This window comes from Podarcis tiliguerta (genome assembly GCF_965153285.1).
Source record: "Podarcis tiliguerta genome assembly, chromosome: 5".
Lineage (NCBI taxonomy): Eukaryota > Metazoa > Chordata > Lepidosauria > Squamata > Lacertidae > Podarcis > Podarcis tiliguerta.
The window spans coordinates 3,792,786-3,811,669 of NC_139538.1; the positions used below are offsets into that span (position 1 = coordinate 3,792,786).

General features: G+C 44.4%; 2 protein-coding genes across 3 annotated transcripts in view; one reads left to right on the forward strand and one right to left on the reverse strand.

Moving 5' to 3' along the window:
• Nucleotides 1-3,671: 3,671 nt before the first annotated feature.
• The window catches only part of LRCH3 (leucine rich repeats and calponin homology domain containing 3), a gene marked incomplete at its 5' end in the record, with an annotated part of 80,368 nt that continues 65,155 nt past the window's right edge, over nt 3,672-18,884 (forward strand). For both annotated transcript variants that reach the window (XM_083442053.1, XM_083442054.1), the window contains one exon: nt 3,672-3,987. In XM_083442053.1, the coding sequence (XP_083298179.1) occupies nt 3,672-3,987 (316 nt within the window). The remainder of the gene's footprint in view (nt 3,988-18,884) is intronic.
• The window catches only part of HTR2B (5-hydroxytryptamine receptor 2B), a 178,364-nt gene continuing 170,044 nt past the window's right edge, over nt 10,565-18,884 (reverse strand). The window contains exon 5 of the transcript XR_014511740.1: nt 10,565-10,574. The gene's annotated coding sequence lies outside the window, so the exon portion shown is untranslated. The remainder of the gene's footprint in view (nt 10,575-18,884) is intronic.

Genomic DNA, 18,884 nt, shown 5'->3' on the forward strand with positions numbered 1-18,884 from the left:
TACCTTCCCGCCAGAGTGGTACCTATTTATTTACTTGCACATGACGTGCTTTCGAACTGCTAGGTTTGGCAGGAGAAGGGACCGAGCAACGGGAGCTCACCCGTCGCGGGGATTCGAACTGCCGACCTGATTGGCAAGTCCTAGGCTCTGTGGTTTAACCCACAGCGCCACCCACGTCCCTTTTTTAAAGGGGTAATAATCTGCAAAATAACATGTTCCCACCTCCTGATTATTGCAAAGACAAAATTTCATGGAGAGAGGAATACAAGCATCTCTACCCAAAGCAATTGAGAAGGCAGCATGTTTTAAGCCTGGCCAGTGTGAAAAGCCTTTTGATGTTTTAACCCCGTGTAAATTCCCAAAATGAACAGCTAACCAAGGAGGATCATCATGAGAAAAGGCTAAGGGGCAAGGTTGTGCAGGGGTTAGCATACAGGTTTAGGCCTTTGGGGGGGGGGATTAATCCCGTTATTGCTTTATTAAAGCTAATGCAGAGTTGAATCCCAGTTGGAGGGTGACATTCAGATGCAATTGTGACCCAGTGTGGTGTAGTGGTTAAGAGCGGTGGACTCGTAATCTGGTGACTTCTCTGAAGTCTCTCAGCCCCACTCCCCTCACAGAGTGTTTGTTGTGGGGGAGGAAGGGAAAGGAGAATGTTAGCCGCTTTGAGACTCCTTAAAGGGAGTGAAAGGCGGGATATCAAATCCAAACTCTTCTTCTTCTTCTTCAATAAGGTAGGTTTGCTGCTGCTGCCTGACCTTGGCAGAGGGAAAGCAAGCCTTGAAAATACTGATGTCCACTTTGCCCGATAACAAATGTTGGAAATGTAAAGAAATTGAAGGTACATTCTTTCACCTTTGGTGGACGTGCCCAATGATTAAGGCATTCTGGGAGATGATCTATAATGAAATGAAAAAGGTGTTTAAATATACCTTCCCGAAGAAACCAGAGGCCTTTCTCCTGGGCATGGTCGGCCAATTGGTGTTGAAGAAGGATAGAACTTTCTTTATGTACGCTACAACAGCAGCAAGAATACTCATCGCGAAGTACTGGAAGACACAAGAATTACCCACTTTGGAAGAATGGCAGATGAAGGTGATGGACTACATGGAGTTTGCAGAAATGACCGGCAGAATCCGAAACCAGGGAAAAGAGTTGGTGGAAGAAGATTGGAAGAAATTTAAAGACTATTTACAGAAACACTATAAAATTAATGAATGTTAGAATGATGTTGGATTGAGATTAAAGGGTTATTAGTAATAATGGGATGAAGGAATATGGAAAGATGGAAGGTTAATAGACAAAAAACTAAAGGTATAATATATAAAGATCAAGATAAGGATAAGGTAGAGGGAAGGGATTTGCTGAATAAATAATTGAACTGGAATACAGAGAGGGGAGGTGTGGGGAGGTCCGGGAAATAAGCAAATGCAAGAAACATTATGAAAATTGAATTGTTTTTATTTGTTTGTTGTTTTTTTGTATTTTTCCTTTTTTTTATGTAAAAATCTTAATAAAATATATATATATAAAAAAGAAAATACTGATGTCCACAAGTCCCTTGACGAAGATGAGTGGGTTTAGGGATTCTCTCTGGTCTGACCACTCGGACCTCGTCCCAGTCAGCTGAGCAAGTTACAGTATGCAGAAGTATTTTCAGCAGAGTGAAGGTTGGGGGCTTAATGCAGGCTGAGCCAGAGATCTGCATCCTAAGCGGCTCATCCTGGCAGATCTTGCCATTGGTTTGCTTCCCTTATTCAATTAAATCCTGCTGACCTAGTAATGCAAAGGGATGCAGCTGTGCCATTCTTGTCACATTTTATACCACTCAGGTTAAGTGGTATAAGCCTTATGATTACAGGGCTTTTTATTCACAGTAACCATAAGATACAGGGACGCGGGTGGCGCTGTGGGTAAAACCTCAGTGCCTAGGACTTGCCGATCGAATGGTCGGCGGTTCAAATCCCCGCAGCGGGGTGAGCTCCCGTCTTTCAGTCCCAGCTCCTGCCCACCTAGCAGTTCGAAAGCACTTAAGTGCAAGTAGATAAATAGGTACCGCTTTATAGCGGAAAGGTAAACGGCGTTTCCGCGTGCTGCTCTGGTGCCGGCTCGCCAGAGCAGCTTCGTCACGCTGGCCACGTGACCCGGAAGTGTCTCCGGACAGCGCTGGCCCCCGGCCTCTCAAGTGAGATGGGCGCACAACCCTAGAGTCGGACACGACTGGCCTGTACAGGCAGGGGTACCTTTACCTTTAACTGTAGATACAGTTTTCTGGATAAGGGTGTCAGGGTTGGAATAGCTGCGGCTTTTTGATATATTCCCCTCAACTGCCGGCTCATGCTTTGAGATCAGTGCAGTGGCGTAGCGTGGGGGGTGCAGAGGGGGCCGGCCGCACCGGGCGCAACATCTGGGGGGGGGGGTGCACTCACAGCTCTCTGCCCCTACCTGGCTCACTCACTCTCACTGCAGTGCTGGCTGTGCGAATCCGATCCGAGCCGCCGGGTCGCCGCCCACTGTGGAGGGGAGGGTGCCAGGCGTGCGGTGCGGTGCGGAGAGAGAGTGAGGGACTATCTGGGGAGGGACAGTGCAGTGGGGGGGGGGGGCGCAAATTACTTGCCTTGCCCCGGGTGCTGACAACCCACGCTACGCCACTGGATCAGTGGGGAGGTCCTCTTTGTAGTGCCACTGATAATAATAATAATAATAATAATAATAATAATAATAATAATAATAATAATAATATCTTTATTGTCATAGTGGGCGTAGTTCATGCAAAGTAGGGCTTTCTTGGTGGTGGTGCCCCACTGGGAAAGTTTGGTTGGACTCCCCCATTGACCAGGTTCTGTCGTTGATCGAAGATGCACTTGTTTGCCCTGGGACATAACTGGAAATAAGGAATTCTTTAAAGTTCCAATATTATTGTCTGCTGCATTCAGATTTTTTGTTTTTGGCATTTTAATTATTGGTGGTTATTTTAATTATTGGTTGTTATGACTATGTCATAACAGGTGGAAAGATGGTTTACAAAAATAAACAATATTTTATGCATTGCAATAAATGAACGATAGACGCAAACACAAAAAAACCCCAAATGACACAACTATTTGCATTGTTCAAAATAATACACCACTTCAGTCATGGGGGCGAAAAGGTGCGTCAGAAGTTGGCAACCTGTAGATCTTTTTATTTACTTAACTTACTTTATGATTGCATGGAATTGCCATGGCCTTTAGCTATTTATTTAATTTTTTAAAAAAATATTTTTTATTTATTTATTTGCTTGCCGCCCATCACTGGGTAGGTTTACAGCATGGAAACTCAGTACAAAAACTGCTTTAAAAAAATAACTTAAAAGCCAGAGAAATGATCTTGTGGGACTCCAATTCCCATCAGCCCCAGCGCGGCATGACGGGAGTTGTAGTTCAGCAGAAAGAGAGGAAAACCCTCCAGGTTCCGGTCTAACTCGAAAGACGCCCTTGTCCCTCGCCCCGCCGCTTTCCCTGCAGCCACCCGGGTTCTTCCTCCGCGCAGGCGCGTTCCCCTTCCGTGTCGCCCTCATCGCGCGCTTCCGCCCGGCCCGCCTCCCCCCCTTTCCCCCGGCCGGCGGCTTCCGCGGAGCATGCGCAGCTTGGCGGGGCTCCTGAGGGAGGAGAGCGCGGGGGGTGGGGGAAATGGCGGCCGCGCTGCTGGCGGCGGCGGCGGCTTCGGAGGGCGGCGGCGCGGGCGGAGGAAGCAGCGGCTGCTCCGGCGGGGTCTCCGGGGCGCTCATGCCGGGGGGAGGAGGAGGAGGAGGCCTGGGTTCGGGGGGCGGCGGAGGCGGCGGCGCTGCTGCCTCTTCGGCAGGCCCGTCGTCGTGGACGCGCTCGTTGGAGCGGGCGCTGGAGGAGGCGGCGGCCAGCGGCGCCCTCAGCCTGAGCGGCAGGAAGCTGAGGGACTACCCGCGGGGCAGCGCCGCCAGCCACGACCTCAGCGACACCACGCAGGCCGGTGAGGAGAGGGGAAGCGGGGCGGGGGGGAGAGGGAGGGCTGCGCCCCCGAATATGTGGGAGGAGGAGCCCCCAAGCGCCTCTGGGGGCGGGAGGGGGGCAATGGGTGCTCCCCCCATTCCTTAGTGTTTGGGGGGGGCGAGGGGTGCTCCCCCACCCCTCAGTGTTTGGGGGGGCAAGGGGTGTTCCTTCCACCCCTATGTGTTTGGGGGGGCAAAGAGTGCACTCCCACCCCTCAGTGTTTGGGGGGCAAGGGGTGCTCCCCCACCCCACAGTGTTTGGGGGGGGCAAGGGGTGTTCCCTCCACCCCTCAGTGTTTGGGGGTGGCAAAGGGTCTCCCCCCACCCCTCAGTGTTTGGTGGGCAAGGGGTGTTCCCCCCACCCCTCCGTGTTTGGGGGGCAAGGGGTGTTCCCTCCATCCCTCAGTGTTTCGGGGCAAGGGGTGCTCCCCCACCCCTCAGTGTTTGGGGGGGGCAAGGGGTGCTCCCCACACCCCTCAGTGTTTAGGGGGGGCAAGAGGGTCTCCTCCAGGGGCTCTGGCCCAAATGGCCCTCTCTGCGCCCCTCTACTTATTTATTTTATTGGCTGGACTGCTTCGTTGGTCGCGTTCATATCCCGCCTTTTAATCCGACGGTGTCCTCTCCCCGCCCTCCTCCTGCCATCTCCACAACGCCCCTGTGAGGTGGGCTAGGCTGAGAGAGGCAGTGGTTGCCCCCCCCCCGTGACACTCAGTGAGCTGAGTGGGGGGACGGGACTCGAACCCAGGTCTTCGTCCCATGCGTCGTTGGTTATTCTGGATTTGGCTCCACCTGTTCTCTGCGCCACAGATTGGGATCCGTTGTTACAAATATATCCCGTATTTTTCCTCCGTGGGTTTCATGATAGGTCAGTCGGGGGTCAGGGTCATTGGTTTGAGCCCCACGTTGGGCAAAAGATTCCTGCATTGCGGGGGGGGGGGTTGGACTAGATGGCCCTTGCGTCCTTTACAACTCTACAATTCCATGATCCTTAATCTCAGGATTGTGGGTTTGAGTCCCATGCTGGGCAAAAGATTACTGCATTGCAGGGGGGGGGGTTGGACTAGATGGCCCTTGTGTCCCTTACAACTCTACAATTCTATGATTCTTAATCGCAGGGTTGTGGGTTTGAGTCCCACATTGGGCAAAAGATTCCTGCATTGCAGGGGGTTGGACTAGATGATCCTCGGGACCCCTTCCAGCTTTAGAAGTCTATGATTCTGTGACTCAAGGGCAGTGTGTATTGTTTTTCCCTTCTCCGCCTCTTCAGTTAACCCCCAAAACATCCCAGTGGGGGGTGGGTTGGGCAGAGAGAGGCAGTGGCTGGCTGGCATCCAAGGCCACCCAGTGAACTTCATGGCCGAGTGGGGATTTGAACCCTGGTCTCTCCCAGGTCCTAGTCTGACACTCCTTAACTACTGCAACCCACTGGCTCTCTCAGTTTTTCTATCCTTTCTTTCCAGTGGGATGCAGCAGCCAAAAAAGCTAATGTGATTCTAGGCTGCATCAAGAGAAGTTACAGTGTCCAGATCAAGGGAAGTTATAGTCCTTCTCTATTCAACCTCGGTCAGACCCCACCTGGAGTAACATGTCCAGTTCTGGCCACCACAGTTTAAGAAGGTTGTTGACAAGCTGCAACATGTGCAAAGGAAGGTGACCGAGATGATCAAGGGTCTGGAAACCAAGCCTTGTAAGAACGGTTAAGGGAGTTGAGTATGTTTAGCCTGAGGGAGAGTAGACAGAGAGGACATATGATAGCCATCTTCAAGTATCTGAAGGGGTCACATGGAACATGGAGCAAAAACATTAGGAAGGACTTTCTGATGGTAAGAGCTGTTCGACAGTAGAATGGACTCTCTTAGAAGGTGCTGGGTTCTGTTTCCCTGGAGGTTTTTACGCAGAGGTTGGGTGGTCATTTGCCAGGGATTATTTAGCGGTATTGCATCGGGTTGGACTAGATGCCCCTTGAGGTCCTTTCCAATCCTACAATTCTATGCTTCCTCCTAGGAGCTCAGTGTGGTGCATAGAGTTCTCCCCTTCCCAATTTTATCCTCAGAACAATCCTGTGAGGGGGGTCGGACTGAGAGTGACTGGCACCTAAGGTCACTCATTGAGCATCACTGAGTAGGGATTTGTACCCTGGCCTCCCAGGTCTTCATCCGACACCCTTAACCACGATGCCAGAAAGGCTGCTTTGTAACTCTAACCAGAGCAAGGCGAAGGCTGCCTTCCTTCCTTCCTAGTTGGGTTGTGTGTGTGTTGGTGAGCCCCAAGAGCCAAGGATGCTTCGCAGTGCTGGTCAAATGCACAGCCATACCTGTAGACCACCCTAGTAAGGCTGCTAGAACCCTATCCCCATTTACTGGGGAGTATGCCCAATTGATCTCCCTGGGACTTGATTCTAAGTAAACATTGCCCTGCTATTCCACAAAAATTGTGTGGATTAGTGAATTGTTTCATGCCAGTTTGCATGAATTGGGATGTTTGCAAATAAATGCAGTTACCAGTATTGAGGTTAATTTCAGATAGGTGGTGTTATGATTGCAGTCTTCAAAACACTTACTGGGGAGTAAGCCTCATCTGAAGTCAGTAGACTGATCTCTGAGTAAATAAGCATAAGTTGTGGGCCGCTTATGGGTGGATTTTGTATCTGTAATACAAGCATTTGTATATTACAAACCACCTGCACTGGATGCCAAAGTGGTGTTGAATGTATTATGTGGTGTTATTTATGAAATATTATACTTCTGGGATCACAGAAAATGAGAAAATGATCCTGCAAAAGTAGAATGGGGAAAAATGTTTGTGTAGCTTAGATACTAGATTTATTAAAAACACTTAGAATCATAGAATTGTAGAGTTGGACGGAACACCAAGGGTCATCTAGTCCAACCCCCTGCAATTCAGGAATCTCAGCTAGATCATATATGACATGTGGCCATCCAACCTCTGCTTAAAAATCTGCAAGGAAAGAGAGTCCACAACCTCCTGACGGGGACCGTTCCACTGTCAAATAGCTTTTACTGTCGGAAAGTTTTTCCTGATGTTGGATCAGAATCTCCTTTCTGGTAACCTGAAGCCATTTGTTCGAATCCTACCCTCCAGCAGGGCAGGAAAAAACAAGTTTGTTCCTTCTTCCATGTGACAGCTGTTCTAACCTGCCTTTCTGTTCAAAGGGACCCCCAAGATGGCAACATAGCACCCTCAGTTTGGTTGTCTGTCCAGAGAGAGAGGAGCAAAAGGCAGGTCCCTGCCCCAAGGAGCCTTACAATCTAAACTTGATCGAGGGGAGAAGGAGAGCTTTGGCTGACAAATGATTAATATGAGCAGTTGCACACGCGAAGGCTTTGGTTCAGCTGAGGACTGTAAAGTTTCCTTCTTTTCTACCGTATGAGTGTGAAATGTGGTGTCCAACTGCCACTCCCTCCTCCACAAATCGAAATGATTCAAAATAATTTTGAAAGCATAATGGGTGGTGGTGAATAATGGTCTTGATCCCTGGAGAATTAGGGAGTCCCCGAGGAATAGGAAAACCCCCACAGTGGAATAGTCCACCATCTGGAACGCTTCCCTGTTCTCCCCCTACCCCGACTTAAGAGGGTATTTCATGAGCGCCTGTAGGCTGGGAGAACCTGCTGGAGAATAGATGGCAGCATTTCAAGGGTGGCATCTAGGGTGGGCACCGGTAGAGCTGGACCCAGGGATCTGTGAGGAATTGGAAAAGCAGGACACTCTTTTATTGTGGGATAGTGAAGACTTGGAGCCTGGGGACTGGGTAGAACCTCCTTCACTCTGCAAAAAATGCTGTCGCATGAATGTGTATTTGTTCGTTGTACGGTTGAAAATTCCACTCTAAATATGGGCTTGACGGCCTGGTAACTGCCAATTTCATAGTACGCTTACACAAGCAAATGGAGCCCAATTGTGGCAGCCTGTATTTAGGATGGGTAGAATAATTCAAAGTAGATTAAGTATTTACAGGTCTGTCTAAATGAGAACAAGCTGTCAAACTGGACTATGTGGGATAAACAGAATGCAGATGAACCCAGATGAATAGTCAAATAGCCAAGAAAGGGGGGGGTGTGGAATTCAGTGAATGGAAGTACAGTGTTTATTTTGTATCATTTGACATGTGACTATGTCTAGAAGTGTTTATTATAAATACAAATACTATGAGTCATCATTGTGAAACGTCTTAATCTCCATTGTTAGATGAATTCAGATGTTACCATCTGTGGCTGCAAACTTGATTCTGATACAACTGTTTGCAAAATTTGTGGTGTTTGAAACAGGTTTGCTAGCAGAAAAGGATTAAGTTGAAAGATTTCTGGATGTGAAACCTAGAATCATAGAATCATAGAATCATAGAGTTGGAAGAGACCACAAGGGTCATCGAGTCCAACCCCCTGCCAAGCAGGAAACACCATCAGAGCACTCCTGACATATGGTTGTCAAGCCTCTGCTTAAAGACCTCCAAAGAAGGAGACTCCACCACACTCCTTGGCAGCAAATTCCACTGTCGAACAGCTCTTACTGTCAGGAAGTTCTTCCTAATGTTTAGGTGGAATCTTCTTTCTTGTAGTTTGGATCCATTGCTCCGTGTCCGCTTCTCTGGAGCAGCAGAAAACAACCTTTCTCCCTCCTCTATGTGACATCCTTTTATATATTTGAACATGGCTATCATATCACCCCTTAACCTCCTCTTCTCCTCTTCACCTGTGGGGGCCTGGGTTCAAACGTCTGCCTGTGGACCTGCAGAGTGATTTTGGGATGGGTCAGCATTAAGTTGTGAATAGTAGGGTGTAAGCTGTGAATAATAGGGTGTACAGACTAGATTTCCTCAGCTGGAATGTTGTACTACATCTTTTCGTGTTAAGAATACTGTGGACATTGTGAAGATAGTAGAACCAATCATATATTTGTTGTGGTATACTTGATTTTTAAGGGATTTTTAAAAACCTGGCTAAAAATAATATTTGAGAAATGTAATACTATTTTTCAAGTACTACAAATCATATTTCTTTGGATAAAAGCCAACCGTCCTTCTTTCCTCCAAGTGCTCAGATACATTCTCAGTAAGGCCATCAACCCTGTAAGTTGGGCTAGAAGTATTATTGCCCTATTACTGATGAGGGGTGAAGCTGAGAGAGAGTGGCTTGCCTAAGGCCACCTAGTGAGTTGAGCTGGCTGAGCTGTGATTTGATCGGGGGACTTTCCGGTTCATAGCTCATGCTCTTAATTCAAAATGGGAATATGGCACATGGCCTCAGAAGCTTAGAAACAAATTAAACGAGCCTACAGCTGTAAGCCCTGAGCATGCTTGCTTAAAAGTAAACTTGCTGTATTCAGGCTGGAGATGTAGATTGTCTGACTTCAGTTATTCTGCTTTCTTAAGAAGCTCGGCTGTGGTTTAGCACTTGTGGTTCACAGCACAATGCAGTACAGTTTAAAATCCATTCCTGTCTGTTCTCATCCCTTCATAATCAATAATTGCTTACGTTTTTCCATTCTCCATGCTGTTTGGGACAGGCAATAATGTTGCATACTCACCCCAATCCCTTCTCCATATTTAAAACGTCAGCTGTCATTAGTGCTGCCAATTGTGAAGTAAGGCTGGAAACAGCTTTTATTTAGCACCTTTGAGAAGATCGGTGGCATCTAGTCCTTTCACCAGCTTTTGCCCCTTACACTCTTCTGTTAGAAAGCCAGAGCTGTGAGGTGCCACACAAAGTGATGCACAGGGCTGGTATGTCAGGTGCTTATACTGTATAGATCTGAAGTGTAAAGCAGAATATTATTCTGCATGAAGAAAATTAGCTGCTGGAGTAGGAATTGTTTGCTTACATGATCTAGTTCCAACTTTTCTATTTTTGAGGGTTTTGTAATACTGGAGACTGCAATACATAAATAAATAAATAAATAAATAAATAAATGCTGACAGTGGGATAAAACTAAGGGGGCACATTTAATGAAATGAAACTTTCCTGAGCAGAAATATAAAATGTAAACAAGCCCTTAAGATGCAGTAAAATATAAGGAACAATAGTTAGCTGTGGCATCTGCTCCTTTTAAAAAGTTTATTTGGAGATAGAGTTGAGAGATGTTTAGTTAGATTTAAATGAATAAATAGATGGTCCGAATGTCATCAGACACTTACCTAAAACAACTAACAGTTGTTTCCGTGCAAAAACGTCTGTCTCTTAATTCTATTCCCTGTCAGTTTACATTTAAGCCTCTTACCCTTATTTTTACTACTTCCTTGTCAATCCCTAGCCTCAATCTTTAAAAAGAAAGTTCCCAATGTAGATTGAAACCTTGTTGGTTCTGTATAGTACACTGCATGCAGTAGCAGAAATGCAGGATTCAACATATTGTAGTGAATGAAGTGTTGTAGGTATGTGTGCTCTAATGAAATCTAGGCATGTTATTTTAGTGGACTTGTTTGCAAGGTTATTGCTGGATAGTACATAGATCAAGCCCAGTAGGGCAGTTACAGTGTGAAGCTATTCAGCTGCATTGCGAGTTAACAAATGGGGAACAGAGTATGTGGCATACATGGACCTTTCATGGACTCTATTGTTGTTTAGTTGTGTCCGACTCTTCGTGACCCCCTGGACCAGAGCACGCCGGGCACTCCTGTCTTCCACTGCCTCCCGCAGTTTGGTCAAACTCATGTTCGTAGCTTCGAGAACACTGTCCAACCATCTTGTCCTCTGTCATCGCCTTCTCCTTGTGCCCTCCATCTTTCCCAACATCAGGGTCTTCTCTTCTCATGAGGTGGCCAAAGCAGTGGAGCCTCAGCTTCACGATGGCTGTTTATTGCTGCTGCCACTGTAAGGTTGTAAAAGTGGATAGTACCAAGGTCCTGGAATGACCCTGTTCTACAGTTTTCCTGACTGCAAGAAAGCAGCTGTATGCACAGCTTTATTTTCTAAGCTTTTAATCATTGTTTATGATCATCTGGTTGTGATAAGATGGTATTTGCAGGGAAGCAGATTTTGGCTCAACATTAGGAGAAACATCCTAACAGCAAGAGCAGCTCAGTAAAGCAGCAGACTTCTTCAGAGCTGGTGGGCTGTCCTTCTGCTGCTCTGTCCCAGCTCCTGGCAGTTCAAAAGCATACCAGCGCGAGTAGATAAATAGGTACCACTATGGTGGGAAGATAAATGGCATTTCCGTGCGCTCTGGCACTCATCACAGTGCCCCTTTGTGCCAGAAGTGGTTTAGTCATTCTGGCCACATGTCCTAGAAAAGCTGTCCACAGACAAACGCCAAACCCCCTTTGGCCTGAAACTAAGCAGAGATGAGCGCCTCACCCCATAGTCGAATTAGCTGCCCAGGGGTCCTTTACCATTCCTCTTTACCTTCTCCGGAGATATTAAAGCAGAGGCTGGATGGTATCTATCAGTTACGTTCTACTTTGTGCAGGAAGGTTGAACTAGGTGACCTCCAATGTCTCTTCCCCCTCGTAGGCTCTTTGCTGATTTCTCATATCAGGTTATTTGACTTAGTTTTTCCTCCACCCTCCAGTCACCGTCCTTTCAGCCTAACCTATTTCACAGGGTTATTGAGAGGATGGAATGAAGTGGCACGAGCTACGGATGCTGCCTTGAGCTTGTTGGAGGAAAGTTGGATGATAAATAAAGAAAATAAATAATCATAGTAATGTTCTATAAGTAAAAATATCTTAATTCATCGGAACCATGTGTTCAGTGTTGTTCTCTGTATTTCCAAGGCAAATATAGCCTTCACTGACCCATGGATGAGTGGATTCAAAACAAGGTTGTGGCTAGACAGCCACACAGTGCTGTTAACCTGTGTATTGCAGGTTCAGGGAGTCAAGACCCTGTGCTGCCTTACCATAAGATAAATTAAACTGCGGTTACACTCCTTTTACCACTTGGTAAGCATGATTGTTTTCAAAATATGTCATAACATAGCCCTGTCAGGTTAAATACTTAGCAATTAACTTGAGGATATCCCTTTTTGTCTCAGCTGCTGTGTCACAGATAGCTTAACCTTTCTTATCCTAACCATGTAGTTGAAAATAAGAAGACTAAGGTTATTATTAGAATAAAATCAAGATGTAAAACGACAAAACACCTAATAAAAATAAAAAGAACAACCCAATAGCCCCCCTCCCCCGCCAAAAACAACAACACACATTTTAAAAAGGCATAGGATGTAAATCGGGTCAACCAATGGCCTGGTTTAAAAAAAGGAACGTTTTTGCTTGGCACCTAAAGGTGTATAATGAAGGTCCCAGGCAAACTTCCCTGGGGAGAGCATTCCACAAATGGGGAGCCGCTGCAGAGAAGGCCTGTTCTTTTGTTGCCATCCTCTGGACCTCAGAAGATAAAATAAGGTTCCAGTTAGGCTCATATGGAAAGAGGCGGTTCTGGTGGATCTGTGTCTTCCATCATGATTTACTAGAAATGTCCCTGTTTTCATACATCGCAGGTTGATAACTTGGCAGGTATTTGTTCCACATCCAACTCCTTTACCCTTCATACCGGCTCTGAAATTGATCTTCATATCAAACAAGGCTACTCTCTTTGGGAAATGTTTCTAGCCTTTATTTTATTTTTAGAATACCTATACCATGCTTTGGAAGAGCTCTTAAGTGATAACACATAAAATAATATAAAACGATTGTAAAACATACATCAGTAACGTCAGCCAGAATTTTAAATCAAGCTTGTGCAACTAAATTACATTTCTGGGTATAAAGTTTTTAACAGGCATTTAAAACAGTATAGCAACAAGAAGCAATTCTGAGAGAACACTTCTCTTAGGCACATGATAGAAAGCATCTGTATAAAATCCTAATTGCAATGAATGATTAGCTGGTTAGAATGATAAACAATAGTCCATTTGTTCTCTATTGTCTTCATTGAGGCTCATTGTGCTTTTACAGTAGTTTGTGGGAATACTAGCTGTCACCCAGTTCCCATCCATTCTAATTGTTCAAGAATTGAACAACATATTGGAGGCAGGAAAAGTTTGGCTTATTTAAAATATTTATATTCTTCTTAACAGTCTCCAAGGGAGCTTACAGTAAAAGAGAATTTAAAACACGCTAGGATATTTTTATTTTAAAGTAAAAAGGCTAAGGTAATTGAAAAATATATTGTGTTCCAACTGCTGCTTTTAAAGCGTTTACAGTGAGACATGGGAAAATGGCCATGATCTGCATTTCTAGGCTTAATGTAATATTTTCGGCTTTGATTAAATCACACTTTGCTGTTTAATTCCAAATTGGCAAACTATGGTCTGCAAACCTCAGTTTGATCCTAGTTTAGAGGACTCACTCAAACTACAATTTGTTAATTTGGTGGCAAATTGTGTCTTCATCAAACCAGGAAATATTCTGTTCACCCCAAGTGCAAGAGCACAGGACTTACTCCCAAGTCATGGCTTGGAAGATTGAAGAACTTGCCAACTTGTTTATGACTGAGCAATGATTTGAACACGGTGTTTTTAGTGAGATCAAATTTTAATCACCTGAGTTGTGATAGCAAGAGGCAAACAGAAATAAACAGAACTAGTAGCAAAGGCAGCTACTATGCATGTTGTCAAATATTTACATTGCTGCTCAGCCCATCTTCTGAAAGAGCTAGGCTTAACTAATCAAATCGGTTTGTAATCCGTGATAAATCTCTGCAAGGAGTTGATTGACTCTTTGTGAATTCTTGTTCATTAATTGTCCCAGAATAAAAAGCAGAGGGCTGTGATGATTACTTCAAATAGTTCTTTACTTCATTTTTGAATAGTTAAAATGGTAGTAAAATGTTTCAGGTTGTGTTACAGGCTAGATGACCCTTGACTTCTTTTAATGTTTTAAAAGAATAGCTGGGTATCAGTATTTTCATGTTTGCTCACTGGTAGGTTGTGGGATTTCCAAGTAATAAAATACTTGGTTCTCTTTTTTTCTGCTTGTGAAAGGGTACTTTTTGTCTGAAGTCACATGCATGACTTTTAAGATATCATTTGGTGTTGTCTTTTTAGAGAGGCGGTGGTGCTTTCATATCTTTAAGAGCTAGAGCACTGAAGATGTGTTTAGCCTGTTCCTCAGTAGACGTTTTTTAAATTGGGCAGAATCTGCACAGATGGTTAAAGGGTGAGGAGGAAGGGCAGCAGTAGCTAAAGCTGTAATCAATTTAGTAATAGATGGTTGGACAAAGTGGATTTTGAAAAGAGATTTGGAAAAGCAAAGGTTTTGGCATATGGCGGGCTGCATTTTAAGCATTGTAATCAGCATTATTTCACACCAAAGTAGGACACCCTGTTCAGAACTTTGAAGCCACATTTTATGTGGTCTCTAGTGTCTTTGTGATCCCTTTGAAGAAATGCAGTGCAATAGACAGGGCAGCCATGTGTAGTCAACAAAAAAGTGGGTCTGACAACTCTAAATAAATTGAAAGAGGTTTCTGAATCCTGCAGGAGTTTTCGAAGTGGGTGAACAATTACCCTGTCCTTATGGAGACCATTTGATGGGAATGTCATAATGAGCTCATTTGATCTCTACTACAATTTTGCAGCCTTATTATCATAATTTTCATATATTAATGCATAATGTAAGATTGTTTAAGGCATTTTTACTTGAATGAAAAGACAGTCACTGCTTTCAAACTTCAAGTGACTGCACCTGGTAAAGTGGGAGCAGGGTATTGTCAAAAAATTATGTAACTTGGTTCATTAAGAAAATTCCATTGCTGTTCTGCAGTTTATCTGTTAAAGTGTTTTAGACAACAGGTATCTTAAGTCAGCAAACAATTTTGAAAATCTGATTGAGCCTTGATTCTGTGTGATGGTCTGAAGCTGAAGCTAAGAAGGCTTGGGTCTGGTCTGGTCGGGTCTGGTCTAAGATAAGAATGGTGAGGTATAAATGTAAGAAAAATGGATGGTTCTAACTGAGAGAAGCCAGTGAGCCAAACAAACCAAGACTAATCCTTTCTACTTGGCTTTTTTTATTTTAGTGGGATGCTACTGTCAGTGACAGTATAGCACTAGTAAGACAATTATGATTGTTGAGATTTAAAACGAAGAAATAGGTGTATGGTAGCATTAACAATGAAAAATGTATAATCATGAATATGCTTAATGATTATATTTTATGCTGACCTTTCATAATTACTAACCAAAGAAATGATTAAGGAGTCAGTTTTGTAACACTCATGGAGCCTAGTTGGAGATCTAGTGATGTGTCCACAGAAGTATTTTATTATGAAGCCTTTTCAAGTTATGGCAGAGGCAAATAAAAGCATGGGGAACTGCTAGAAAGAGACTCATTTTGTAGAAAAGTGTCCTTAGAAGTTTCAGTCATGCTGTCTCCTCCCTCTTTAATTTTGCAGCCTTAGAGGTAGGCCATGTCTCCAGTAATTCTTTAGTGGTTTGTTCTTGCAAACTATAGTTTTGAAGACGGGTTAATTTAACCTCTATTTTCTGCAAGAGCTTCAATAGTATAATCTATCATGGGACTAGATTAAAGTGTGATCTTAACCCAATGATGTTAATCCCACATTAGTTTAACATCCGGAGTTGTTCTTGTAAGCTCACATTTTTGGAAGCCTTCAGTTACAACTTTCTTTCTCTTCAGCTCCCTCCTCAGTTTGGGATTCCTGATCTAAATAACAACGTTCACCTGTAGGGTATGTGTGTGTGTGTGTATTGTCTTTTTTCTCTTTTGGGTATATAATGCATGTTCTGGATGAGTGAGAGACTTAGTCTCAGTCAGCACCAGTTGTTAGGGCATCTTGGATAGAAATACCTTTGACGCAAATTCTCAGATGAGGTAGTAAAGCTGTACCTGAACCATACCACTTCTAGTTACATGAGTCCCAACTGGAATCTCAGTTCTCCTCCATACTCCCCATCTCACACACATAGAAAACTGGCTAAATCCGAACACCTGTCTCTGAAGTACCTGATTTTGCTTTACATACAAGGAATCTCTTCTTTGGACAAGCTTTCAGGCATGTGAGCTCTCACCTGCAGTCTCAGGGTTTTATGGTGTTACTGATTTAGTATACAAATTAAGTTGAAGCAAGCCTTTCTGCTCCACTGTGCAAGGAGAGAAGGGACTCTTTGGCCTTGAGGAGGCATGCAGGATGCAGCAGAGAATCTTAACTGAGGCCATAATACTGTATTTTTTGCCCTATAGGACACACCGTCCCATAAGGCGCACCTAGTTTTTTTGGGGGAAAATAAAGGGGGGGGGGAATTATTCCCCCCCCCCCGGCGTGGGGCTGGGGTGGGGGGAAGCCCGAGCTTCCCTTGACCCCAGAACAAGCAACTCTCCGCAAGCCGTGGGAGCCTGGCACATGCAGGCAGCTCTCAGCATGCAGGCAACTCTCCGGCGCGGGCTCCCACGGCTTGCGGAGAGCTGCGTGAAGCCTGGAGAGCGAGAGGGGTCGGTGCGCACCGACCCCTCTCGCTCTCCAGGCTTCAGCGAAAGTCTGCATTCCCCCATAGGACGCACACACATTTCCCCTTCATTTTTGGAGGGGAAAAAGTGCGTCCTATAGGGCGAAAAATACGGTACATCCTGCTGCCATGATGTCATGCAGCACAAACAGAACTTAGGATGAAAGTGGGCAAATGGAATCGCTCACTTATTTTAACCAAAGACACTGGTCTTCTGATGGAGGCAGAGAGTGATGACATTGTACATCTTAGCCCGGTGTGGCCTGTCATTTAAGCAAGGTGGAGCCAATTGTTTCAGGTGCTCCCACATTGCCTTGCTGCCAATCCCGCCAGGGCCTTGCCCGCACCGCCATCACAGCCACTGCTGCTGCATTGTGGCAGTAGTGCTGGTGTAGTGGCAGGTGAGGGTACAGTTGTGGTGATGGGTCAGGCGGCAGTATGGGGGCATGGTGGGGACCTGGATTTGCAGGGGGGGCATAGAGGGGGCATTTTGGCTGTGGAGGCAAATGTCTTGGGCTAGCATATATTTTTGTGAAGTAATTATTATTATTTGTTAAATTTGTATACAATATACAAAGCACAAAATATATAATAAAAATAATTAAAGCACAAAACACGTAAGAAAAATAATCAAAACATAAAAAATCAATATATAAATGTATACACACTAATAAACAATACACTCCCCAACAAGTGCTCCTAAACAATACTCCAGCTCACAAATACAAAAATCCAAATTAACAGATATCATTTAACAACACTTTAAAACAACCCCAGCCTCCAGATAAAACAGCACCCACCAAAGTTAAAACCCCATCTCTGTTAAAACAGTAATTTTCACACAAGGGGGCTGTCCTACGCCCTCGTTTCACCCCCCCAAAGTGCTGCTACCAAAGGGATGACACCTCTTAACTATCTGTCCAATTTAAAAAGAAGTCTACTGAGGCTAAACACATCTTCAGGCAGTGATCTAGTTCTTAAATATATGAAAGCATCATCGCCTCTCTTGAAAGACAACACTAAATAATATCTTTTCTGTTCTTAAAAGTCTAAAGAGCAGTAATGTTAGCTCAACGTCTGTCTCTTGATAGTTTGATTACTGTACAAAATGAATTTGTGTGTGTGCGTGTGAAAATGAAGCTATTACATAGCATTGTAGTTTGGGAAACTTGCCTGCATCAGTAATAATCAGATTGAGAACAGATAAAAATATTCAAATACATAACAGCTGCTTAAAATTTAAAAGAACTCTGCAAACTATTATTTGTCACCTCTGCCAGAATAATAAAATGTCAGAATAATGAAATTGCTGTAACTTCCTCATTTCCCACATACTATTCCCTAGCAGTCACAACTAAATCAGATTATTTCCATTTCTGGTGCTTTCTCACACCCCCACCTTCGTAAAGGTGTGTGTGTTTGTGTGCTGCTGCTACTACTTTTCCTGTTTCTTGATACATTCTTCCGTTTTGGTGTTGATAGGTACATCCTGCTTCCTGTTTGCTGATGCTCTGACAACTGGCCCATGTGTTAAATGTTCAAGAGCGAGAAGGGCCTACAGGCACTATTTTTCTTTTGAAACAGAAGCTTCTTTAGATTTGTCATCTTCAGTTTCTGCAGTTAGAGAAAGATTAATGTAATTAACGGCTTATCAAGAGGATATCCAATTATTTTGGGTTCATGTGTCCTGCAGTTTTCCTCACCATATGGTAAAATATAGTGGGTCTGGACCAAGAGTGTTTGAAGACCCCCCTTCTCCCAAATTGACCAGCCTTTTCATTCAGATAATTGTTGGACTGTTTCTTTTCTGGGGTACCCCCATCTCAGAGCAAAGAAACATGGTCCCCACAGAGGTCTACCTAGTGCCTTCGTTACATTCAGGCACCAGGCAAGACCTTTCTATTTCCTTTTACCAGTTTGTTCTGCTCTAGTTGATGAGCTGTTTTGAGCATGTTTTGTGGGATAGTGAGTTGTAAATTAATAATGCTTGACTACTTTTTGCTTGTTTCTCACATGTATAATATAATAATAGCTGTCTCACCTTAATGTACAGTGTGACCTAGCTTTAGATAAACAGATTAAAGGCTGACTAATGTTTGGATGAGATGACAGCCCAAGTGTTGTAAGACACAGCCTTTGTGAAATTAGGTGCTGCGACTTGTGCTTTCACGGCTGCTATGAGCGCAAGACTGTAAGAAAGTGAGAGTACGTATTTTCAGTTAGGGAAGAAATTATATATGCACATTTTATTGTAGGTCACTTGCAATTCTAGAGTAGATTTAGGAATGAAGTAGAGGTTTCTTGATTCAAAGTGCTGCCTTCTCTAATACCCAAACCAATGTTGTTTAGGAAGTAAAAAAAAAAGACGTAACTACTTTCAAGCATAAGCTAATGTTGCTTGTATGGCCTGCAAGAGATGAAAAGCAGCAGAGACAAAAATGTGATGCCTGTTTTC